This window comes from Gavia stellata, chromosome 2 (genome assembly GCF_030936135.1).
Source record: "Gavia stellata isolate bGavSte3 chromosome 2, bGavSte3.hap2, whole genome shotgun sequence".
Lineage (NCBI taxonomy): Eukaryota > Metazoa > Chordata > Aves > Gaviiformes > Gaviidae > Gavia > Gavia stellata.
The window spans coordinates 62,225,543-62,251,883 of NC_082595.1; the positions used below are offsets into that span (position 1 = coordinate 62,225,543).

The 26,341-nt window shown below is 37.2% G+C and overlaps 1 protein-coding gene across 1 annotated transcript in view; it reads right to left on the minus strand.

The window, feature by feature from the left end:
- ARMC2 (armadillo repeat containing 2) overlaps positions 1-26,341 on the minus strand; it is a 58,977-nt gene that overhangs the window by 3,909 nt on the left and 28,727 nt on the right. The window contains exons 10-17 of the mRNA XM_059831632.1: positions 25,428-25,648; positions 19,416-19,561; positions 17,068-17,167; positions 8,437-8,758; positions 6,775-6,897; positions 4,100-4,213; positions 2,654-2,786; positions 272-429 (exon numbers count right to left, since the gene is read on the minus strand). Coding sequence (XP_059687615.1) covers positions 272-429; positions 2,654-2,786; positions 4,100-4,213; positions 6,775-6,897; positions 8,437-8,758; positions 17,068-17,167; positions 19,416-19,561; positions 25,428-25,648 — 1,317 coding nt within the window. The remainder of the gene's footprint in view (positions 1-271; positions 430-2,653; positions 2,787-4,099; positions 4,214-6,774; positions 6,898-8,436; positions 8,759-17,067; positions 17,168-19,415; positions 19,562-25,427; positions 25,649-26,341) is intronic.

Genomic DNA, 26,341 nt, shown 5'->3' on the forward strand with positions numbered 1-26,341 from the left:
AAAAAGGCAGCTGGTGAAAAAGCACTAGTGGCACACTAACTAAACAAACTAGAGTGGGGAGTGACAGCGGCCAATTCCAATTCCACCTTGGCAATCTGTAAGATCTGAGGGAATGTGCTGAATGGCAATAGACCACTGTGTTGCTGGAGGGTCTATACTGGCCAACCACTTAAAGCTGCATGGCAGACTTCCCACCCAAATTAATACTGCTTTGATTTTGCTCCTTCTATTTATCTCATTAAAGAAAATAGATCAAGATTATGAATCTCACCCAAGAGTGATGTGAGCAGCGCCAGCAATGTGTTGGTATCTTCTCCAAAGCATGAGGCTGCACTTGTGATATTTTCACTGTAGTTCAACAGGGTTTTGCATATCAAACAAGCCAGCTGCCAGTCAGCCGGCCCAAAGTCTTGTAAACAGTCAACTAACCTGTCAGTATCAAACAAAAACAGTATTATGCTCCATGTAGTTTTCTGCTGAGCCCCTCAAAATCTAGGCAGTCTAGAAACGTATGCAGACCCCATAAAAGTTTGCAGGAAAATTCTACATTAATAAACTTATGATGCTACTTTCTTTCTCAGTAACTTCCCCCTTTTCATTTAGTCTAGTTCCATAAGGATGTGAACATGCCTTTGGTCTACACATATATGTGTATGCCTGCCTGCGTCTGTCCATCCCCTATAACTTTTTAACTCAACTGGCTAAGTGGCTACCACTAGAGCAGATTGCAAAGCGAGCCAAACCTTATCAGGCACCACAAATTCATCTGGAAAAGATGGTATGAATGCAGAAAAAGCTTCAGTCAATGTCCAGCTTATTACACATCAGAGGATCTGACCAGAAGACAAATCCAAAAGAATTCACTACTTCCATGACTCACAGAATTGCCTCTTACGTTCAGTAAAGTCCAACTATTTTGCAGATCTCACCCCTTCTTGTATTTTCTCAGCCTGCACACCCAATGGACTCCTCTCAGAAATGCCAGTTTTATTAAGGACCATTATTAGGTTCTTGACCTTTCTTCTAATCTCACTTCCTTGCAGATACCAAACACAGGCTAGATCAAAAGCAGGACTCTGAAATTAAGCCCTAATATTTCTGCGCGCACCAGCTTACGTACAGTAGCTACCCAGAGTTCCAAACAGCAGTGTTCATAAGTCCTGGGGCAGCAGAAGTAAGCACTGTTTTTCACCTGCTGTCCCTAGTGACCTCTCTAATAGTAATCCTTCACTGCTGTTCTCTTCCCCATCCCTACACAACCCCCTCTTTCCCTCACTTCTCTACTTCACTGTGAGATTTATAATCTGGTGATTAGTAAAGGGAACACGGGATAACTATTACGTTCAGGTATGGCTGAAAAGAGCAGTAATTGAAAAGCAACCAAAAAGAGGTTTGCTTTTTCTCTCCTCTCTGAAGGCAGTCATCATGGAAGACCGGGAAGCATCTAATGAAAAGCCAAAAGAACTTGTCCTTATTTTTTGGAGTTTAACTCTCTGATGAGACTAATTCCATGTTTTATTAGGGCCACTATATATTGGTACAGTAACCTCATTTCCAAAAATCCACAGAGCTGGTTTGGCACAGTCAGGATGACCTCCTTAACAATCACTTCCAAATTATCTAGATTTATTCCACACTATTACTGTTTTTCCTTCCCTCTTCAGAAATTTTCAGACAGAGTATAGAAAATTCTATATTCTATATGATTTTATATTCTAGAGTCTATATAAATAGAAATTCTATGTAATACAAATTTCTCACATTTATTATTCAATTTGCCTTTAACTTATTTTTATTCTTTTTCAGCTTTATATTTCATAAGTTAACTAGAACATGGGAAGGAAGGATGAGCAGAATATGCATTGTTTACATTGCATGAAAAAGTAATTATATGATGTATGAACAGGAAAGCATTTCAAAGTTAGGCATATTGTTTCATAAACGTGGGTTGTATCAACTGCTTTACAAGCATAAGAACATCATCTTTCATGTTGCTCCAATTAAGCTGGATCTGTTATTATCTGAACATCAAAGGCACAAGCCTTGCATCCACAGTGGTTTTTCAAGATCTAATACCACTTACAGTACAAGTGCCTTAAACTTGAACTCTCAGAGAGAGGAGTCTCAGGAGCTGTTTATTCTCTGCTGAGCACAGCTATATCAGATAGTTCTCCCTGCAATACTAAGTAGTTACAAAAATTGCAAAAGACCATGTTGGGGATCATAGTTCTTGAAGTAATCGTCACACTTAACAACAGATACACATTAACGGTGCCTATTAACTGGATCCTATGTGGGCTACAGTTAAGTCAAGCATAAGCAGCTATTGCAAAGCCATGCCTTAGATGCTTTGTTGTATGGTACTCTCCTCTGCTGGATTTATCAGGAAAACTGGGTGCTCCTCTGCTGGGTGTACTTGGGAAATTATTCCATGGTTCTTGGCTCTGCAGTAGGCTAAACCACTGTAATGCTTTTGCAAAAAACATATGAAAGAATACAAAAGGCTTTTTCTTGAAGAACATTAGATGCTGAATATCTATTAAGTATGTATCCTTATTACAAGTTACTGGCTCCAATAAAAAAGAACCTGATTGAAACTCTTTGGCCAAACTACTGGAACTTGCCTTTTTCGTAAGCATAATCGGGAACTTACTTTCCAATTCCTCCTTCTTCCATCAGAAGAGCTCGTTTGTTCTTATCTACTGTGAGATTGAGCAGAACTCCACAGGCAGAAAAGCAGACGTCTTGGTTCTTGGCATCAAGTAAAGCAATGAAGAACTTGTATACTGGATTGTAAAGGAAACAATATTACTACAAGTGGCATTACAACATACTTACTAAACATGTATACTTAGAAATCAGTCAAATGCAGGATACCCTATGCAAAAATTTAACCTTGTCGCATATTACTGTGACATTTGTAGAATAGGCGTATGAGCCAGAGTAACAGCCATTATTACATCACACCGAACATCAGCTTTCTTCAAAGCAACACATACAAAATTCTAGTTACAAAAATACGCTAAAGTAATGTGAAAATACAATCAGAAGAGGTTAAGTTCACCGAACTGAATTACAGCTTATTTCTTAAAGTATCACCCTCCTGTCAATCACACAGTCAGCAGAAACTGCTAGGATTTGCTATTTGCCACTTGGAAAGGGAAGCTCTTACCTCTGTGAGTGGTAGGGTTGTCCTAGACTGCACCAAGTCCAGCTGCGACTGCTGCAGCCAGGGGCTCCTGCGGGAGACAGGCAGGAAGCAGATGCTGTACCTGCAGCATCTTGCAGCACTTGCTGACGCTGAACTTGGTAGGCAGTGGAAGACAACCCCAGTGAGGGAGTCACTCTTGCCTAATGGAGAGGCAGCCTCTCAGCTCTTCCTAAGCTCGGTGCACCGACACCACAGTCTCTCCAAGGTGGAAAATTCAGTTCTTCGACTGAGACAGCTCATCAGCAACCAGCTACTAAGTGTCAGTTCTCAGTTCTCCCTTTGCAGATACCTGCTCCTCCAAAAGTGGTGATATGTCCACCCTTGAAAGAAGGGGTTGTAGATTGTGGCATATCACCTCACTTTGAGCACTGACAGGTAGATACAAAAAATTTACGGTCAACTGGTGTTTAATTAAACCTATGACACACCTTCTGTGGATAGTAAGGAGTTGCCATTTTTCCCAAAGCTCTTTAGACACCCAAAGCAAAAGAACTTGAGAAGACTTGTATCCTACTTCACCCAGAGGCAAATAGGAGGTCTCTTTGTTGAGGTAGTCAGACATCCTACCAACCTGTAGGACTTGAGAAATCAAAGGAGTGAAGGGAAATTTCAAAATTATAATCTTTAGGAAAAACAGAGTTTTTGCAGTATTTACCTTTGTGAAGGCACACCACAGCACTTTTTTCCTACTGCAATATTTCCATTTTAATGAAATTGAAATAAAATGCTATTTATCATGACTACTGTTGGATTCTAACATTTGCCTAATTTGCAAAATATCAGAGAAGATTGCTTCTACCCTTTAACTGAGACAGCTTATTCAGTCTTTCCTTTTTAGAACTATGGACATTTAAAAACAGGACTCCTACAAATGCAAAAGTAACTCACTCTTTTTCTGTATGATGAATTCACAGATCTCATGATACTGGGAAAGATTGCCAAAGACTCTGACAGCCTCCACAACTCCATCCATATTGTTGCTCGTTAACAGCTTTAAAAGCACTATTGGTTTGCAGAGAAATGAAATAAAAACAATTACTTGTATATCAAAAACATGTGCTTGGCTTTTTATCAATAAATATCAGAATGCAAGCAGCAACAGCAATAAATGTAATAAATGGGAACAGTTATCTATCTGCCTAGTTGCAGTGAAGGGGATAAGCTGATGGCAGAACAAGAGCTAAATTGCGTAGGGCTTTGAAGGTGAGACAAAGAGCTCCAATATGGGGCTAAATGCAAAGGAACAAATGAGGAGTTATGAAGATAGGCTAAGCACACTTGTAATAACAGGAGCCAGTTTTGCTAAACAGTTTTGAGTGGGCTCATGTCAAAATCCAGGAAGACAAAGAAGAAAAAAATGTTTTAATATATAAGAGAATTGATTTAGATCCTGAACAGATGGTCTTATGGTGGGATGTCTCCTAAAACTCAAATTATTTTCTGACATTAGCTCTATTTTCTCTCAGTGCTGCTGTAACAAGCAAATAGATTTTCTCTGAACAGCTACTTAATATTGCCCCTGGTCTGAAACATTTACTTGCTTGCTGCTTTCCTGCTTAGCAGTTTCATATATTATTAGCGTATAACTTCAGCACATAGAATGAGACCTTCCGCATTTTCTAGGAACAGCTACCATCATGTAGGTTTTCAGTGCACAGCAAAGGAGGAATGTTACAGAAGTTACATTTATCAGTCTTCCGTGAGTATGAAGTGAACCACTGAAATCAGTCCATCATATAAAGGACTCAAATCAGTTAATCCTTAACCCTTCTACCACAGAAAAGTGAGAGGGGGAAAAAAAAAAAATATAGAAAAGAGGTTAGCTTCATTCCCATTACTTCCATCTTTGAATGTTGCAATACTGAACATGCCTTGAACTTTTCTTAAAGAGACATCTGAAATTATTATTTTTTGTGTTTGGGATCCACTACTTGTATCAAACAGCAAGTATTCTCAAAATGTCTCCTGGAGGAGGAAGCCTGTTGGTCTTCCATCAAAAGGTTTTCTCTCTCCTCAGTTCAGGCAGAGGAAAGGTGATGGGACTGGTTCCACATGCTAACAATAAAAACAGGAGAGGGAGAGCGAATGGGACATTTCTCTGACTAGCAATAAGAGACAGCTGGCTTATGGGTGATAAAATCACAGAATCACTAAGGTTGGAAAAGACCTGTAAGATCATCAAGTCCAACCATCAACCCAAAACCACCATGTGCACTAAACCATGTCCCGCAATGCCACGTCCACATGTTCCTTGAACACCTCCAGTGAGGGTGACTCCACCACCTCCCTGGGCAGCCTGTTCCAGTGTTTCACCACTCTCTCAGTAAAGAAGTTTTTCCTAATATCCAGCCTGAATCCCCCCTGGCACAACTTGAGGCCATTTCCTCTTGTCCTGTCACTAGTCACTTGGGAGAAGAGACCAACACCCACCTCTCTGCAACCCCCTTTCAGGTAACTGTAGAGAGCGATGAGGTCTCCCCTCAGCCTCCTCTTCTCCAGACTGAACAACCCCAGTTCCCTCAGCCGCTCCTCATAAGACTTGTGCTCCAGACCCCTCACCAGCTTCATTGCTCTTCTCTGTACACACTCCCGCACCTCAATGTCCTTCTTGTAGTGAGGGGCCCAAAACTGAACACAGTATTCGAGGTGCGGCCACACCAGCACCGAGTACAGGGGCACGATCACCTCCCTGCTCCTGCTGGCCACACTATTTCTGATACAAGCCAGGATGCTGTTGGCCTTCTTGGCTACCTGGGCACACTGCTGGCTCATCTTCAGCTGGCTGTCAATCAACACCCCCAGGTCCTTTTCCACTGGGAAATGACTCGTGACAGAACAGCAGAACTGTTACCTAGAGAGAATATGATGTCTACCAGTCAGGGCACGAGGTTGACAGCCAGAATGTTTTTTCCTACTCCTCATTCTACCTGTTGTGCAAACTTCAGGCTCCATCTCTCCCCCATGTCTCTTCTATTTAGAGAGAAAGGTATGCAAGACATACACTCTCTACCTTTTGTATAACATTAACACAAGGAGTACCAGAACTCAGATGCAGTTCCTACACATCACTAAAATACAACTATTGTCCATACCATCCGATGTGAGAGAATCACACAACTCCTATACTGCCGATGGATTTATAAGCCAGAAACAGACATAAATCAGATTTTGCAGGTCTAGAAGGTACTAAGAAGAAAAAAACTTTCTTACCATACTCTGATTAGAAGGAAAAAGCAACACGATTATTTTTGGCTCAGGCATATGGATTTTGAACAAGTCTAGCAAAAATTGCTAAACAGAAAACAATATGGCAAATTCCCTTGGGGAGGAAAAGAAGAGGTTTTGTCAACAACCTAACTATTTTCACACAAGCCACAGAATTATGTTCCAAAAGAATAAGAAATCATTATGGGAAGAATTTAGCCCTGTGAACTTTATATTTCTGCAATATGATACCACAAAACGCTATCAGTGTCTTTTTTTTTTTGTAGTGTGAAAATATAGCATGAATAACTTCCACTTTCAAAAAGCTATACAAAAGGTACTAGTTTAAAAGTCCTTACTTTCAGCAATGTGTAGCTTCTTGTCTTGAACAGCAGAACTCTTCACTTTGTAGTAGGATAAATTGTTGATTGTTGTTGCAGCATTGATGACCAACTCCTCACAGTCATCAACCGACTTGTATTCTGACAGTAAAAAAAAACCCAACACAAAACATATGCATATGTATACACACACGCACATGAGTCTAACTTAGCAGTGCATTATATCTCAGAAGAAAATTGAATCATAGTTTACATGGCCACTATTACAGACCACTCTTCTGTTTTTCAGTAAGACGGCAGAAGCTAACAGGAACAGCTGATCCAAAAATGGCAATACAAAGTCACTCTTTCCAACTCTTCATCTACAGAAATCATTGTGACTAAGGCAACATGGTTTAAAATCTAGTTAGTTAAGACATTTTACAGATCCTATTTGCTGTTTTAAGATGGAACTGGGGAGAATCCACATGCAAAAATAGGCCTGTGTGATAGACACAGAGAAATACCAAGGACTATCACACTGAAACGAAACTGGGCGGGGGGGGGGGGGGGGGGGGGGGGCGGGCGGAATACTTCTTTAACAATATTTGAAAGATTCTCTAAGAGTTCCTGACAGAATGTTCACCAGTGTAAAATTACATCAGCAAGTCTGAAAGTTGTGTGTACTGATTTATCTGAGGTTTCTGGTCTCAGAAACCAAGAGTGAAGGAAATAAAAGAGGGGTAGGTTCATAGGGAGAGAAAACATTTTGTAGTAAACTAACTGATACAGTGCTCAAGAAGAGGGGAGGCTTGCAGAGAGAAAGAAGCTTTGAGGCTCAAAAGTGCTTACACAATGATTAAGACAGTTCCAACCCAGGAAGCTCCTACAGGGCTTAAGACAAAACGGACGAAGTTGTGAGTCTGCCTTCTCTAATCCCCCATGGCTGCTGGGTAAGACTGGTAAACTAGCATATAATCAGGTTGATTGTCTTTACATAATATTTAATGTTCTCATCACACACTAAAATATACTGAGTTCTTTGAAATGTATCTTGTCACTGCTAAACTCTGTTAAGGGAAGAACAGGCTGCCCAGTCCTAGCCTGTAATTAGATTTACAAAGGGATCAGTAAGTGGTAAAGGAACTGCAGTCCTAAGCCTCTTTTTGGAGGGAAAGGGACACTCTCTTCCACGTGAAAGACATAAAGGTTGGAAATCAGAAAAAGAAGAAAGAATAAGAGGAACGTTTTCAAGGAGGCTGAAAGTTATGGGTGCTGGGAACAAAAAGAATACTTAATCCAGAATAGTCACAAAACCTGCAAACCTTAAAAAAAACACCACCACCAAACACATCTACGTAGCCCCTGGTAAGAACAAACTCTCAGTGAGATGTATTTAAAATAAAATTTGTTTGCTTATCCTTAATGATCATACCTGCAAATCTGATTACTGAATTAAGCACTTCTACGACATCTTTCCCCAGACACTGAAAAGTCAGTACCAAAGCAGCAATGCTTCCACTGTCTCAAACAGGCTTTCTACATAGAGCAGTTTATGAATATCAGCAGACTGACTTTGTTATTTTAGCAGTGGAACCAATTTAGTTATGGCTTAACCTAGATAAGAAGGTCAAGTAGAAAAATCCTAAACTCTCCTTACAGACTGAACGAAGATATCAAACACAACATAGATTTTATTACCTAGTACTGTAACAAGTAATTCTACAACACGATGGGCAGCTGCCAGAGCTGCTCCTATGCTGGGATGAATGGAGAGGTTGGCCAGCACTCTTATCAGTTTTATCAGAACATCTTCTGCTTCTGAAGGGTGCTTTGGGTGGTTTTTTCCTTCCCCTCCAGTTTCATGGTACCATTTCTGTGCGTTCAAATCAAGTTCATGGTAGGTTTGGAATAATGATACCAAGGTGTTAACACTTCCTTTTTCTTTAAAAAATTGCTCACGGGCCTGGTTATTCTTTGCTGTTAAATTACCAAGAATGAAGATGATACGGATAATCAAATCCTGCAATAAAATAAATAAACCATATTATACAGAAAACATCAGATGCTATTAGATGCTTTAAAAGAAGATAATACTTAATTTGCTTCACAATTCAATTAACAGCAGGTCCAGAACAACTGAAGGAATGCCAAATACAGCAACCAGAAATAATTTTTTATGCTACCCAGTTTACAGAAGAAATCAAAAACATCTGACAGAACTAGTATAGCATTGGGGTAATTAATAATGGGATATACTTAGTACTGGTCATCTATTTTTACCAAGCCCACAGTAATCTTAAAACATCTTAAAACAGCACTTTATATAACTAGAATAATCATATGTGCCAGAACTTACTTACTAATCTTTCAAGTAAGCAAGTATCAGCTGTGATGGCCAAAGACCACCACCTTCTCTTCTTCCCTAGGCCTGTTACCCATTGTAGAGGTTAAACTACTTCCCCTTGATTTGTTACTGTTAAATCCATGTTAGTTCTTACTCATTTCCTTGTTAAGTCCAATTGCTTACAGATAGCTGAATTATTTGTTCCAAATTTTTACCAGAAATGTAATCTAAATTGACCCGTCTGTTATTCCCCAATTCCTCCTCTTTCTCCTTTTAAAGACAGGTGCCCTACAACCTTGCAATCCTACATAACTTTTCAAGAATCCCAGAGACATTACCCTTTCTGTCCTTTTGTAAGCACCAAAGGGTAAATTTCATCAGGCCTAGCTGGTTTGAAGACACTTAAATATGCTCCAGCTCATTTTTTAGTGATAAAACAACTCAGCCTGAAGTCGAGATTAATCATTTGATCGTTCTTAACCCTTTCAGAAAAAGAGGCAAAAAAAGGCATTCACTACTGACAGTGGCATCTGTCAATAATTCTCATCATCTTCTGAACACTGCAGCAATTATTTCCTTATTGTCTGCTCACTATTAATGTACTATAGAAAGTTTTCTTGTTTCTTTTTATGTCCCTTCCTAGTCACACCTCATTTTGTGCTTTGTTTTTTTCTGATTTTGATTTTATGTGTTCTTGCTACCCTTTTATTCTTATCATTGCTCAATGAGACCTACTTTCTATCTTTATACGGTATCTTGAGATCTTATGATTTAACCAAGCTGCTCTCTTAAAGCACTTTCTATCCCTGCCCTTCAGTGGGATACAGAATTACATTTCTTGTTGCTTCATTTTGGACATACTGAGAAACAGACTTTTTTTTGCCAAGACTAGTGGATCCTAACTGAATGGCATTCAACAACATCCCCATCTTTTTCTTACCCACCTGTATGGAAGAAGAAAAAATAAATTCTGAAAGTCTGAACTAACTCAAGTATAAACTAATTAAAAGATTTGCCTCTGTTACATGCATCAAAGCCTACTCATTTCTAAAAAGAAAAATCCATAGCTTTATCTTAAAAGTACAGATAAAGTAACAGCATTTCTTCAAGTACAGCACAGCCAGCTACCCTTAGCTGCTAAACTGCTGTACTTGCATTAACCTAGAATTTTGCTAAACAATTTACATGCTGTTTTTCTTCAAATATAACAGTTATATTCACAGATATCCTAATCCTCCCTGGTATTAATAATGTAAGTTAACCAGGCACAGTCCAACTTGTTAAAGTATACATACTAACACTGAAGGAAAAAAGATGTGTAAGCAGTGAATCCTTCTTTCATACACGCCTTCATCAATAAATTTCAAGTCTTAAGCCTCTGCCACAAGACATTGGCAATAACGTCCTCTTAGGGTCAAGAAGAGGAACGCTATCCCTGAATATGAGAAGCAGGCAGTCTCCTAAGCGAGGAATAGGTTCTCACATCCATGTATTTCATACGATCACTGTGTAGGACCCACTTCCAATTTTTTTTTAACTAGGCATCATATTTTTGCTAGCATCTAAATGTCATCAAGGCAAATTTTGATGAGCATTCTTACTGGCTAACCACTAACAGCTTTCACCTTTGCTGGCACAACCCCCAATTCACAAAGGTTCTAAGAATTTGAAACAAACAACTGATGAATCAGAAGAGAGAACTGAAAAAAGCAGGCAGTCTAGTTTGACTCGTTTATATTGACTTTCTAATTTTGGTCAAAACAATATCAGCCCAGCAACAGCTCTGCCCAATCAGGAAACAGAAAAACAGGTACCGTGCAGCAATCAACTGATATTTTGAGAAGTGTGATCTCAACTGTGCTTTCCACCTACAGGCTAGCAAAACAAACTTATAAAATACTTCTTTTTAGCTAAGCATATCTGATTTTAATAGCACATTACTGAAATTTCATTATCTTCCAGTGAAAATTTAACTAGCAGAGTCAAAGAGGAAAGCTGGTACAACTTCTCCTGAGTCGTATAATATTCAAGGGTTTGTATTATTTTTGGCTATATTTTTTTAACTGCTTATGGGGTACGCGCTGCAAGGGTAAGAAACACCAGCTTAGAACTGCTGTGTAAAGAAATACATGTAAAGATGAATGGCATTTTGAAACTGCTTGCAAGACTAAACCTGTACAAGTCCCATGGGCCTTTCTGTACATAACAAAAAAAAAAAAATCAGTATAATAATGATATTATTATGCATCTACAAATGTTTGGAGTATTAACTGCATATGGAATTTCAGACATTCTTGCACACTTACAGAAAAATTACATTTATCAGCTTAATTTATACAATATGGAGGTTTTAACATGTATAACACTAAAGACAAATTAGATAAAAGACAGGAATTACACTCAGTTATTTCATCTTTTTATAATGAGGCATTCATGTGAGACATGCTGTCCAGAGAGTATACCCAAACCTGATTGGAAGGTTATATATGAGACCACACAGCTTCACTTACACGAACAAATTTGAAGAAACATCTCAAGAAAAGCTTGAGAAGGAGAAGTGATTTTTTTTCTTTGCTTCCAATCTGTGAAGAAACTGTGATTTATTTTTTTTTTAAAGTGGTAATTGTACCACGTACTCCATCAGCATTTAACTCTTACTTTCCTGACAACTGGAACATATACATTTGATCATTGATATGAAAGATTTCTTTGCTTATCTACTTCTAAAAATCTATTCCTTGCACCGCCCTAGTAGCAAAGATACCCAATGTACTTGCTGAGTCACAGAATTTGACAGCAGTTTATCTTGGCAATTAAAGTGTACCTGCCTTTCAGTGTAAAGCACGATGAGCAGAGGTACAAATAATACAGGTTTACTTATCAGTAGGAAAGGAAAGCCAATTAGGTCAGTAATTTCTAACTAAAACAAGATAAATAAGGGAGGGGAGTCCATTCTAGGGTCTGTACACATTGGCTAAGTACCTGTTGTTAGTCTATTTGGTGTCTGGACCCTCAGAAGGGGAGGGGTACTATGAAACAAAAATTCAGATGCCAGCAGCTGAGTTCCTATTGAATCTCCAGCTGTAAATGAAACGTGCTTTCCATGTTACACAAACTTCAGTGGAGGTAGTCGAAATTCTACCACCTGCCCAGCATTATGAACTGTTTCTCATTCAAATCTAATTTACTCTTAATTTCCAAATTTGTATTTCTGCTTTATTATGTACCGTAGAAAGAAAATTTGAGAGTTTTCTTTGCACAGTCTGATAGTCTACTTATAGACAAAATAACAGTAGTTATGCCATACTGGAGCTAATATCTTCCAAACACAGTAAGGATTCATCTTGAAGTGACATTCTGGCTGTGAAAATTCCTGGTCAAACCCAGAAATAACAACTGACCCAAAATGAAACTTGATGTAAAGAAGAAAAAGGGGCGGGAGGGTAGAATACCCTGGAAGTATCAAAAGCAAATGATTAAGTTCTTGACTGAGGGACCTGAAATAAGGAGCAGAGGAGAAGCTTTGCCACAGTGATAGCAGGGACTACTTTGTCAGTAAAGAGGGAACCTCTTTCCCCCACAAATATGCCTGCATTTGAGGAGAAGGAGAGGCCATTAGAAGAATGTAGTTATATTTCTATGTATCACATGCCACAGGACCCTACCCAATAATTTCTACACCCAAACAGAGTAAATTAGCAGTTCCTGCAATGGTGGAAGATGACCAGTAGAATTCCACAAGGTTCTGTGCTGGGATCTGTTGTGTTCAAGTTGTCCATGAACAACATGGAAAAGTGAGTGACAGCAGATGACACTGAGATATTCAAAGTAGCAAAGTAGCAAAGATGAAGGCTGGCTGAAGAACAGAAAAAGGATTTGTAGTCAACTGGTAATAAAATAGCAGATGACATTTAAATGCAGATAAACATGAAATGATGCGTGTGGAAAAACACACAGCAGACATACCTTCATGTATAAAATTACAGCCTTTGAACACCAACCATAACATGGAAGGCAACCTTGGGGTTAATGACAGATTCCTCATGGGGGTTTAACGCTCACAGGAGGTCAAGAAAGCAAATAAAATATTGGGAATTACTGGGAAATAAACTTATACAGGCATGCAAATCTATGATATGGCTACATCTTAAGTGCCATGTTCTGGTTTCCTCATCTCAAAAAAAAGATACAGGAATCAGGATTGTAAAAAGTTCTGAGAAAAGCAACACAGACGCGCAATGGTATGGAATAGCCTCTATATCAGAAAGGACCAAGTAAGCAAGGACTCTTCGTCCTGGAAAAGAGGTAACTCAAACAGGATATGATAAAGGTCTAGAAAGTCAAGGGTAGTGTGAAATGAATGATGGGATTAAATATTCACTGACTTTTCAATACAAGAACCAGAGGGTATCAAATAAAGATAGTAAAGGCAAAACTAGCACAAGGAGTTACTTGTGCAATGGGTAGTTGCTATGGCAACTCCTTGCCAATGGATGTTTAACATGTTAGACGTTTGTATGGGGTAGAGGTGAAATTGTAGAATTTAATGGAAAAGAAGTCAACTGAGGTTTGTTTCATACACAGAGAACCACAGCTGGCTGAGGAAGTTTCCAAATTGGAGCGAGATGGAGGTTTGGTAAGTATACACAGAAAGTGTCGTATATGCTTGCTCTGTTTTTTACTGTTCTCTAGCCATCTGGATTCTCACCACTGACGAGTATGGATAGTAGGCTGGATGAACCTTTCACGTGACCCAGTGTGATTATTCTTTTGCTGAATAGGCAATTGCTGCATTCAGTGATGTCAGACACTTAACAGATATTTCCTAATTAAAAAAGTTGGCTACGCTAAAGTATAAAGGGACTTTTCTATACAACCGGCACAAGATTTCTTCTATGCAAATTTTAGTATCACACCCTGTGTTGGTGCACTTAGGATTGGAAATAGACTCCTAACTGTACACTGATAAAAGATTACATGGAAGCTTACAGGGCCCCAAAAGGCCACCTGAACTCAGGTAGTGTCTGACGTAGTGACAGAAGCTACTGCCCTATTTAGGCAATCTCTCCGTTCCAACAGCATGGCCTCCTCGTGACTTATGTCATTAACCACAGCCCGAGAAAGTCATCCTTTATATCGCTTACCTGAAAAGCTTAGAGATCATAACTATCTGGGAAAGGGGAACAGCATCTTGTTAAAAGATTTCTGGAAATGGGCAAAAGTCTACAATGCTGACCAGAAACAGAAGCATGCAAAGCTCATCTTGCAAGATAGAGGCTCTACAAGAACACTTATGACAGCTTTCATGGCATGTGGCAACCACCAAGGATTTTTTTGTTACTCCACACAAGTAAACTCCAAAATCAACCATGAGTGAAGTCCAACAGAACATGTACTTCAGATGCGTAGAAAAGCACTGCTGAATTCCCCAGTCCTACCTTGCAGATCCAGCTTTTCCAATCTTCCGTACTCCTGTCCTTACCTACAACTATGACACATGGAATTTAGCAAGTCTTGCCAACTCAATTTCCCCAGAGTTCTTTCTCACAGAGTTAAATTACTACTCTCCCATTCCTTCTGACCCTTTTACCCAAGACAGAAAACAAGTTGAGAAAAAAAAGAAAAGAGCTGAAACTGCAGCGTGGTGAGAAGAACAGAGACTATTTGGGTGGCAGCTGTGGAATTCAGTGTGTGGTGTGGGAGCAAGTTATTAATCTTATTTCCAGTGCTCACAATTTTATTTTCACAAAATTTAATGCTTATTTTTAAAGTCACAGTTATGAAAGCACTTGAGAAAGTCTGAATGCTGTTTTTCCTTTTATTTTTTTCCCCAGTATGTTTCTAGCTGCCATGATTGCCAGAAAAAAAACCTGATCTCATGAACTCCGCAACCTGAAAATTCAGAACACATACACACTTCCTTTCTTAATGTATCAGTTCTTAGTCCTGAGGATTTTTAATGCTTTGAGTTAATAATACTGATTTATCCTCCTCTTTGCTTCTTCCCACAGCAGACAATTTTACTCACACTGCTGTTACTTGTTTTCTTTTAAACACATACCAACTCACACTATAACTCACTAGCTGTCAGCATTTTAAAAGAAAGATTAGCAGTGCCAACTACACCTCAGGAAAAACATTTGCACTCCTCACAGCTCAAGTATTTATTACATACTACAGAAAACGTGGTGCTATGTCCCTCTTCTTGTTTCTGCAGGGCTTCACTAAGCTGACGACTGACAGTTGCATGCTTGTTTAAAAAATGCAGTAAGAAATAATTATTCTGAAGACACTGCCTATATAATCATCACAACATAGTAACTAACTTTCTTTAATACACAAGCTATTTCTTCACTAATTTGTATTTTGATAAAACAACTGACAGTTTAACACAAAAAGCAATGCTAATCTAGTGAAGAAAGATGTATTTTAGGACCACTTAATAAAGTAGACAAATGAGAAGCTAAATTCTGAACACTACCTGACAACAAACAATTTGAATTTATATATGAGCCTACAATTCATTATGACACAAAACTATTATCTCAGGAGCCTAGAAAAGTTCCCCTTAAAATTACAGATGAAGATTGAGAGGAAGATGTTACTCAATTTAAGCTCCTTATTCCCAGTCCCATCATCTGTTGAGTTTTTAATAAAGTGCTCCCAAGGAAAAATAACTATAAATGTAGTAGAATATCATGCCTTTGATATTTCTCATATTATTTACGTAGTGTTTACATAGCGTTTTACTAAAATGTCTTTGAAGACCGCACAATGCAAGAGCAGCCTGAAACTAGAAATACTCAGATATGCTGCAGAAATGTTAATGAACAGACATTTAGAAGAATAGAAACAACTTAATCTTTGTTCCTCTTCCATGTGTATTATTGCAGAAAACAGGGATCCAGGTAAACAGGAAAGGGATAAATTATTTTTGTATTGGGCAAGAGAAAGACTAGATTGTTCAGCATAGTTGATCTGGTTACCTTCATTAACTGCCTTTAACATTAGCAGCACAAAAGACCTCTTTCCAACAATTCTCCAGGAATTACTAACCCAGGGACAAACTGTATAGGATAACTAAATGTCCTTAAACTATTTTAGATGCTGGAGCAGCCAAGCTCCTTATTTCAAGAATAACCTTAATGTGATTTAATGTTCTATGTTTTGAAACCTTGTTCCACCCTTGAATATCTATGCTTTATATAAAAATTATTTTCTTTTTAAATCTTACCTGGCAATAGAGCGGAGTAATTGCCATACATAGGGCACTCTACACTTACCAACATGACAATCTTTAAAACTGTGATCCTGCACCAAACTCCCAGAGCCTCGTGCTCCAATAAACATAGAAAAGATCACTATGATATAGCAGGACAATAGCAACACCTGACCCATGAAGTTCTAATGAAGTTGGTAGCCACTATATTCTTATAATTTTACTTTGTAATACAAGGCATTTTGACAAACTCTAAACATTTATTTCTAGGTGAATGTTCCAAATAAGGTATTCTAGGCATATGGTTTTCTCTGGTAGAAGGAGATACATTCTGATACCTTATGCAGTTATCAAGGAACAAGTTTTCCTCTGCTTTTAAATTGCTTAACTCTGGAAAATTCACGCATCTTTTGCAGGGGAGGAGGGCAGGAGAAATCCCAACAATTTCCTGCTATTAAATATTCAAATAAACTATCTGCTTTAAAAAGTATTTTTTAAAACTAAGAAAAATAATTAGGTACTCAAAGGACTATTTCTACACATGCAAAGGACAGACAAGTTAATCAACTATCTGCCCTCTGTATTGCTTTGAATTTTTAATCTAGATTATTTCATTTCAGTTATTTACTACTTAGAAATGCTGTCAACCATTTAAAATTATTTGGTAAATGCATAAAAGTAGGTCACTGAAAACAAGCTTATACACAATAATACACAGACACATCCGAGGATTAATATATAAAAATCAAGAGATGAAAAAACTGACCTGCTGCTTCTGGTGTTTGTTTAGTAGGACTAAAAATAAGATGTAACATCTGGAGCAGTCTGCTAAAGCAGCACAGAAGTCATTGTAGGAAGAAAGTTTGCTACAAAGGTATAAAAATAAAATAATAAATTAATGAAAGCACTTTTTTCCCACAAAAGATTGTTTTAAAAAGATGACTCTGCTTTTGACTCTCAGAGCTGTATTTTCCAACAAATGAAATGAATGCCAATACTCTCTGACTTCTAGTAGAGGCATACACAGTTACATAAGAGCACAACAGAAGTCTCGCTATCCTTGCCACAGTGAATTACGGGAAGAAGTGAACATAAGGAGCTTCACAACCTGCCTGCCATATGGGCACCGTATGCTAACACTAGCACTTCTTAGCATTAAATGGGAGAACTGTAATTTCAAGACGACATGGGCAGTCAGACAGGAGAGGAAATAAAGGGTCCCTTCCTATTGCATGTCTAGTAGAGTCCAGTGTCAGCACTAACAGAAGACATCTCTCACCAGCAAATATGGAGAATGTGCCTTCTTGCAGTCACAATTTTATCTCTGTGTATTCCCTAACAGCTGCTTCAGTCCCACACTGCTCACCTTGACCATTACAAAAAGAGAGTATTGGACATGCTTTGGTCATACCAAAAATACTGCAATAACAGAACAAACTAGGATAACCTCTTACTTCCCATGTAATCAAAACCAGCAAATATCTGTGTTGATGTTCAATTACAGCATGACTTACAGACTTAGAGAAATTAGTAATCTGAACAGTTTGAATGTATTCTCTATAAAGAAGCTGCCTAAAGTTACTCTCTGAGAGAAAAGAATAATCATTCTGTATTACTAGAAGACAAAACAAAATTCAAATCTGTACTGCCTAGTATAATTTTTTTTTTTTCCATGACTGCAATTTCCAGGAAGCTAATTAAATTGATTTTATAGCTAATTTGTATCCTTGGAGCATGCAGTTCACTAAACTTAAGAAAAAAAATTGAAGCAGTCAGAAACTTTAAATAAGACAAATTACTTTTGCTCCATATTGAATTCTAGATCAAGTAAATGTCCTTGTCAGAATTACAGTGTAAGTATCGATTACATTTAATTACAAAACCCATTACCCCACTTTTCATGGCATTTTCCAAGTAAAAGAAATGCTCTCTCCTTAGAAGAAGTAAATATGCTCAAAGTGCTGTAATCATTGCTAGAACTCAACTCATTTTAGGAACAAAATCAGAGAGACAGATGAGGACAAGGTGGCATGGAATTGGTGAAGCAATTCACATGTTTTACAGGTAGCACAAACAGCAAAGGACCAGATTTGCTTGTTTTTAGCTGTGAAGAGGAAGGAATGACAGTCCCTTATGTAGCTGCTCTTCAAAGCACAACCCGATCTCATCTAGCAAGGAGAATATGATGGATAATTTGGAAGGGCTGAACAGAAAGAGAAGTCCATAGCAGAATCTCAATGAACATGGAGCCACAGGCAGCGTGACTCAATACAATAACAAAGCAGCAATGGCAAATACTTCATCCAGAACAGCATTCATAAATTGTGCTTATAACCCAACTTCTCCTGAAATTACCAACAGTTAATTTCACAACTTTTTCAAAATCCTTAAATTGTTTGCAAGTCCATTTAGCATTGGATATTGCAAGCTGGTGCTTGGTAACTGGAAGATTTTTGACTGAGAAAATATTCAGACTACAAAAGGATCTTTTTGAATGATTCACTCATACTGATCTCCCTCTAAAAAGCACATCTTGGGAAGCAGCCACTGAGCTGCTCATAAAGCTAAGATTCTTTCAGCGCTTCCATCTGCACACTCAAGCCCTGATCCCACAGATTAATCTCCTCAAACACTCTGTGACAGCTCAAAACAATGAATACTAATCACATTTTCTCTCTTTTGTATTTTATTTCACAATACACAGTCCCTGATATAACTTAAGCTTGTGTAATTTCTTGCATCCGTTTTTTTTTAAAACATGGCCTAAAATAGGATTAATAAATACTTAATAATTTATGCAGCTTTAAAATACAAGAAACAGTACTTAAAAATCTCAATCAGAATCTGTGGGATCAAAGAATGACACAATATAACAAAACATTTTTCACAGGGACAATGAATCCAAGTTTGTACGGCTACAATCAAACAATTCTATCAGTATTAATAAAGACACAATTATCATACAAAATCATTAAAATCTACACAGAGCTTTTAAAAAAACAATTCAATGTAAATCTTCCAATTTTAGTGTTTGATCCTGCCCTCTTTGAGGTCACTTGAAGCAGTAACACTGCCCTGACTGCATGCAGAAATAGCACTGTGTTCTATACATACCTGAATATCCTGACAATGTACATGCATACATCCTTATCATTCATACGCTGCTCTAGCGCCACAGAGAGCTCAGAGACTGCACCACTGCAAATGAGTTGGCATCTTGCCGGAGGTAAGTCAGTCAAGTTTCGCAAAGTAGCTGTCAGCTGCATATAGAATATTTAAAGATTTATTAATCACAGCCGTTTACAACTGAATCTACACTGTTTTGAAAATTTAATAAAGCTCAGATCTCATTTATAACATCTAAGGCAGTCTGACTGCCCTGTTAACATGCTGCAGGTATGTATCTACCAATAAATTATTACAGGAAATGTGTAAGTAACAAAATTGTTTGAAAATGAAAGATTGATACCGGGCTTTGCCTGCATATAACCTCTTTCTCTGAGAGAAACATGATCTTTCATATGTTTTAAAATCTTGCATACATGTATACAACCATATACCAATTGGAAACTAGGTGAAATGCTGTGGACAGTTAAAGTGATTTTTTGCATAATGTCTGATTTTGCAAATTTACATTTAAGTCTTGCAAATTAATACTGATATATAATATGTATTTTGATAATAACAGTAAGTTGCAAACTAAGATGACCTGATTTTAAAAGACAATAAAATTTATTTTGATTAAAAAATTTAGAAGTTAATCAACATCAAGAGAAATCCACTATTTGAACAGTATAAAAATGAGAAGCTTAAGTCCTCAAGTTTATTTTGGAGAAATCAAAATATTTTCAGAAGATACTGTCCTATTTCAAGGAGTTTTAAGCATAAAAAGTCTATAACTTGTAGATATGCAAAATGAATCAGCTATTGCATATTTTGAAATATTCTGGTTCTCTTCCAAGGTAAGGGTATTCAAATGCCAAGGTCAGACAGGCAATGACACTTAAGTTAACTGTTGATCTAAACCAGAACTTACTATAATATTAATGTGAAGTAATTTAATCTAATGTGAATATGGGAATTCTTCAAATTTTCCTTATTCCAAGAGTAAGGTATTGTGCTGGTTTTGGCTGGGATAGAGTTAATTTTCTTCATAGTAGCTAGTATGAGGCTGTGTTTTGGATTTGTGCTGGAAAGTGTTGACAATACAGGGATGTTTTCATTACTGCTGAGCAGTTCTTACACAGAGTCAAGGCCTTTTCTGCTTCTCACACCGCCCCACCAGCAAATAGACTGGGGGTGCACAAGAAGTTGGGAGGGGACGCAGCCAGGACAGCTGACCCCAACTGACCAAAGGGATATTCCATACCATATGACATCATGCTCAGTATATAAAGCCGGGGGAAGAAGGAGGAAGTGGGGGACTTTCGGAGTGACGGCGTTGGTCTTCCCAAGTAGCTCTTATGCATGATGGAGCCCTGCTTTCCTGGAGATGGCTGAACACCTGCCTGCCCATGGGAAGTAGTGAATGAATTCCTTGCTTTGCTTTGCTTGCGTGCACAGCTTTTGCTTTACCTATTAAACTGTCTTTATCTCAACCCATGAGTTTTCTCATTTTTACTCTTCCAATTCTTTCCCTCATCCCACTGCAGGGGGAGGTGGGGGGGGTGGGGAAGAGGGAGCAAGTGGCTGTGTGGTGCTTAGTTGCCTGCTGGGGTTAAACCACAATAGGTATTTAACTTCAATGTCATTTTAAATGTAGGTTGATAAAGCACAAAGACTATCTGTTCAAATAGTTTGTAATTGCAAAAACCTCCAGAAATTAAGTACTTTATCACTGAATTGAACTGCTTGTCCAGTGATATATAACTGCTAATTTTAAAGGAAAAATCTGACAAAGAACAGGTTAAGTTGCTGTGTTTGATGAGCTTTTGCTCATAGGATTCTATGCACTACTCTGTCCATTCTCCAGCAGCTTTCAAATTTGCTGTCCTATTTCAACAAATTTGACAAAAGTGTATATGTCTTCAGTTACCACACAATGTTCTGGAACAATGTGTCAAAATGGAGAAGCAAGGTACAGAGGGAAAAAAATTATGTGATCATGTGAATGTGATATGTGAATGGATTTAATTTCAGCACTAAATATGAAATGTATACTATATTTAGAATAAAAAGAAACTGAACCCATGGAAGCCACTTGCTTCATATTGCTCATATTTTAAGAGGACAACTTCAGTTTTTTGTTATTTTAACTAAACTACTGCAAAAAATACATTTCTAAATATGCATTCTTTCACAAGTCACGATGCCTCAATAATCAAGACAATATTGGAGAAATATTTTTAAATAAAAATATTCTGATCAAATACTTTGCTATTCAAAGTTTTGGTGGAAAAATTCCTGCCAAATGGAATAGACACAGAAGACTCCATTCAGCGCTCACATACAAGATGTTCACAGTCAGCCTAGGATGATATTTGTTGAGCTCTAGCTGAACTTCACAATAAAGAAAATGAAGGATAAACCACATATTAAAAGTGTTGTTCAAACCTACACCAGGGATTTCACTGCAGCAAAGAGACTTACATATTAGATGATGAAAAAAATAAAATCTTTATCAATAGATAATGGTGCAGAGGTCTCCAAAAAAGAGAGTAAATTTTTTTCACTGCCCGAGACAGACAGTTCAAAATCCTCCAGCAGTAAATTCTATCAAGAGGCATCCACAAAGACAAGTTGGAAAGGAAAAGCAATGCAAAATAATGTATATACTTAAATGTGCGAGACAATGAAATTCGGAAGTTCATAGAAGTATCTATCCACAAAAGAACAGTTAGTACACAAGTGAAATTTGAAGAGTACAAATTAAAAAATAATAGAATCTAGCCAGACAGCAGATTAATTCAAGAGGTATTCTGATTGCTTCAAGCAGACACCATGATTCAGGGAGAAAAGCATAACAATTGGCTCTAGCAATCCCCACCAGCCCTAACCCTTATGTTGCCATGTGAAAGATCAAATTCACCCAAAATTCAACAGCAGACAAATGCTATTTTTAAAGGAGAAGACTTTTAAGTGCTTTTCACTTAAGGAACATGTAAGTCTTGTCAGTGACACTTTAAAAGCCTTGGCTTTTGAATAAGCATTACCATATTTCGTATAAATATGATCAGACTATTAGGTGAAGCACCATAAAATGTGTCAAAGATGACCTTGGTTTCATGTCCTCTATTAAGGAAAAATAATTATTATTACAAAAAATTTTATTATTGTACTGTGGGACTTCTGCATAAAATCCATTGTGTAACAAAGAAGAAATCGGAGAGGGACTTTATTCCCACAAAAAGGACCTGGCAAGATTATGTGTAACACTGCCATCTGGTGATTGTGCAATTACACGCTTAAAGAACGAAGAGTTGGTCCCAGTTAACTGAGATACTTCAGTTACCAGGATTAAGAGATGGCAGAGCCTCCCTCAGAGACCACTGTGACTCTTTAAGGTTTTTTTTCTCCCCCAACATAATTTGCTCTCTATTCCTGAAGACTTGTATTTATTCATTATTCCTGTATGTCACTGGATATTTGATTTTTTGCTACAAGTTAAAGTATGCCACAAAAACTTCCTTTTTTTTGAAGGCATGAATCACCGAAGAAACTTTCATCAATACCGTATCCCTGAAAACACAACTATTCTTGTATCTGCCTATGATGACTGAACAGTTAACTCACATGGAATAAATGGTGCACATTAATGTAGATTTGTTGAAGAAACTAATATGAGAAAGTCGCACGGGAATTCCATAGCAGCAGGAATCACTACTTTTCTCACAAGAGGAAGAAAAATTAGGTATCTGTACTACTATAGAAGAGAATACAAACAAGTGAAACAGCAAACTCAATAAGAGATAGTTGTCAGTATTGACTTTTCCACAAAATACTCAAGGCCTTCTTAGAAACAGCCAGTCTATTCAAACATCTTTTCACACATTTGCAAATTAAACCCTTGATTTAAAAAACTAAATTTATCCACATACAAATAATGGAAGAAAAAACATTTCTGCAAAGTTGTGGGGAAGTTCAGACAGCTAGTCAAACAGCTGAAAATAATCTGATTCATTAGTTTTATTACTTGGACATCACTTGTTATTTTTAAATGCCCCAACTGGCAAAACCTTCTTTTTATATCTATTTAACATAAATTTCCGTCTCTTTCTACTCAACAGGATTCCCATTATATATATTATATGATTAATGCCAACAGCAGCCAGCAAACATCAGTAAGTAACATGTTTTGCTTTTAACCATGCCCTTCCTGCTCCCAGAAAGATAAATATTTTTAAACTGTACAGACATGAAAAGAGATATAGGATACATATCTCTAATTTAGGTTTTAAAATACCTACACAAAACTACAACCTAAATTTCAAGTCACTGAAATAACTGCACAGCTTCCATATGTGAGACATCATTCTCTACTTCTTCGTCTAAGCTTATTTTTCTTATAGTATAGATGTTTTAAGTCACTGTCTAACACCTTGCAAATTACACTAAGAACAGAATCTATTCTGGACACACAATCCCTCCCCTCAATACTTTTCAAAAGCGCGTTTCTAACTAAACTGATAGCCTAAGGCAGCACTGCAGTAGTATCGGGACTTACAAAGTCTAGCTAGCAGCATTCAAGAAAAATACGGTTATTAAAATCTTGATTATGTGCAGACCTGAGGTTTGTACACCTTCTCTTGAAAAAGAACGCTTGAAAATCCCATATACAATTATTGTGTAGAATATAAGATGTGATATCAACAAAATGGTACAGATGATTTTAGAACTGTTTGGAGAATTCACAGCGCCACAAGGAAGTTAACGTTCCCAATTCTAAAGATAGAAGTGTATAAAAGAGAATTTTGTGATTCTTATAGGAACTTAATGATGTCAGGACCAGATAGGAAAGAAAATAGGAACACAACAGGAACAAAATTTCCAGTTTTATCACATATTCTCCCAGTCTTTAGCAATTTGTTACTCTGGGACTTCCTTAGCCAAATGTAAGTGTTAAGCCACATCATTTTATTCACTGCTTTGTAGCATCTCCCAATCTGTTTACATTTGTATTAAGATTGTATACACTATGCTGGAGAGCCATACCTCGTAGTGCCACTAAAATAAACAGACAAAAATCAGTAACAGCAATGTGATGATGTAAGCTATCTGTTTTCTCATATAATTTCAAGTAGTACAAAATCCCTTGTTCGTAAGTTAGTAGAGAATTAAAGAAATCTGGCATAATCAGTAGAGAAATTTAATGTAAACACTACCTCAGAAAATTGTCCAATTCATTTTCCTATGAAGTCCCCAAAAGCTTACAATTACACCATTCATCTTTACATCAATAATTTCCAAGACAAATGCCAGGAATTTACCTGGCAAAACCTTGACAAATACAAAAACCCCACAACCTATGCGTAACTTAAGATTTAGCTACATAACTATTTTTTTTCAAAAAAAAAAAAAAAAGGTTTTAGGGCAAAGGATTAGTTTTCATAGCCATCACTCATCAAGGTACCTCATATGTGAAAATATAGTTTTGAGCCTCCTGCCTTCAAAAAGTGCTGGCTTTTACAACTACCTTTTCCTTAAATTATAGTTCTTCAAAAACACTTTGTCAAAGAGACATAGCTGTATTTTCCTACACATTTTTAAAAATGCATTATTCTTGTAATAAAAACCTTTCTGTAATCTCCTAGAGTATTGTAGAACCGGTTTGTATTTATTATTTCAGTTTAAAGAATTTAGACAGGAAACACATTTTTATCTGTTTACTACAATATCCAGAACATTGTCAGCCCCATAAAGTAATAATAAGAAACTTGTTTTATTAGGTACCTAAAAATATTTCTGTTAAATTCAGAATTTCTAAAGCCTTTAAAATTGACTACACAAAAATATCTACAATAATTAAATTTAGGGACTAAACAAATTCATGTAAACTTCTTAAAAAGAAGTCTATTCAAATATAGGTACAATTCTGTCAGTGGCACATGGGGTTAGCTTATCTCCTCTAATTAAATTTTTAATTTGCCCTTGAAATGTGTACCTTTAGAAATAAAAGTAAATGCTAACCTGGACTAATAGGTGGCCGAAGTTGGAGAAATGTATGTCATTTTCTTTTATATTATTAATCTGCTTCATTAACTGCAGCAACATTTCAATAGCTCCTTTGTTGACCATTTCATTAAGGAGTACTGCATTTCCAGACATGAATTTTATAGCTCCCATGCAATATAGGAGAGCTTCACTGTTTTTTTGTAGATCTTCAGTTCTCAGGATCTCCAACAAACAATCTAAAAGGAAAATCAATATTCAGAAAGCCTAATAGTAACATTTATATGTGATATAGTCCAGTCATCGAAGAGTTTAACAATTACGAAAAAACACAGATTGAACAGTTTTTAATACATTTCTAATAAGTGGGCTAGAAAAATTGGGTATTTGTATTGAAGCCAAGAAACAATTACTGATGAATAAGAGAATGGGCCTGACTTTTGTTCTCCCAGGCTTCAAGAACCAGCACCAGTTGTAAACACACAGTAGTAATCACTTAAATCCTCAGTCTAGATTAGCAAAAGTGATTGTATATGCCTGGAATTTTGTGTACTAAACTTGAGACATACTAAAGAGGTTTATTCCCACTACTTCCTTAAAAATCAAATGTCTTAAAGCATCTCAAAAGGAGCACTAAAAAGCACAGGTGCCTAATTCAAATGTCACATTTTAAGTCCATTCGTAGCCTTTTTAGATTTACTTTTTATGTAGGTAAAGGTAGTGTAAAAGTTTTGCTTTATGCTACCACTGTCAGATATCAGAAATGTTAAAATTAACAGTTGTTAGCACAAGCCCAATGTATCTTCCACAGTCAAATTGAGACATTCTGAATTTGGTGGGTGTATCTTAAACAAATAAGTAATCCTAACCAATTTTATACTTTTGAATTTCTAGTAACTGATTCTGCTTCCTGTGTTCCATCCAGTTGAAGG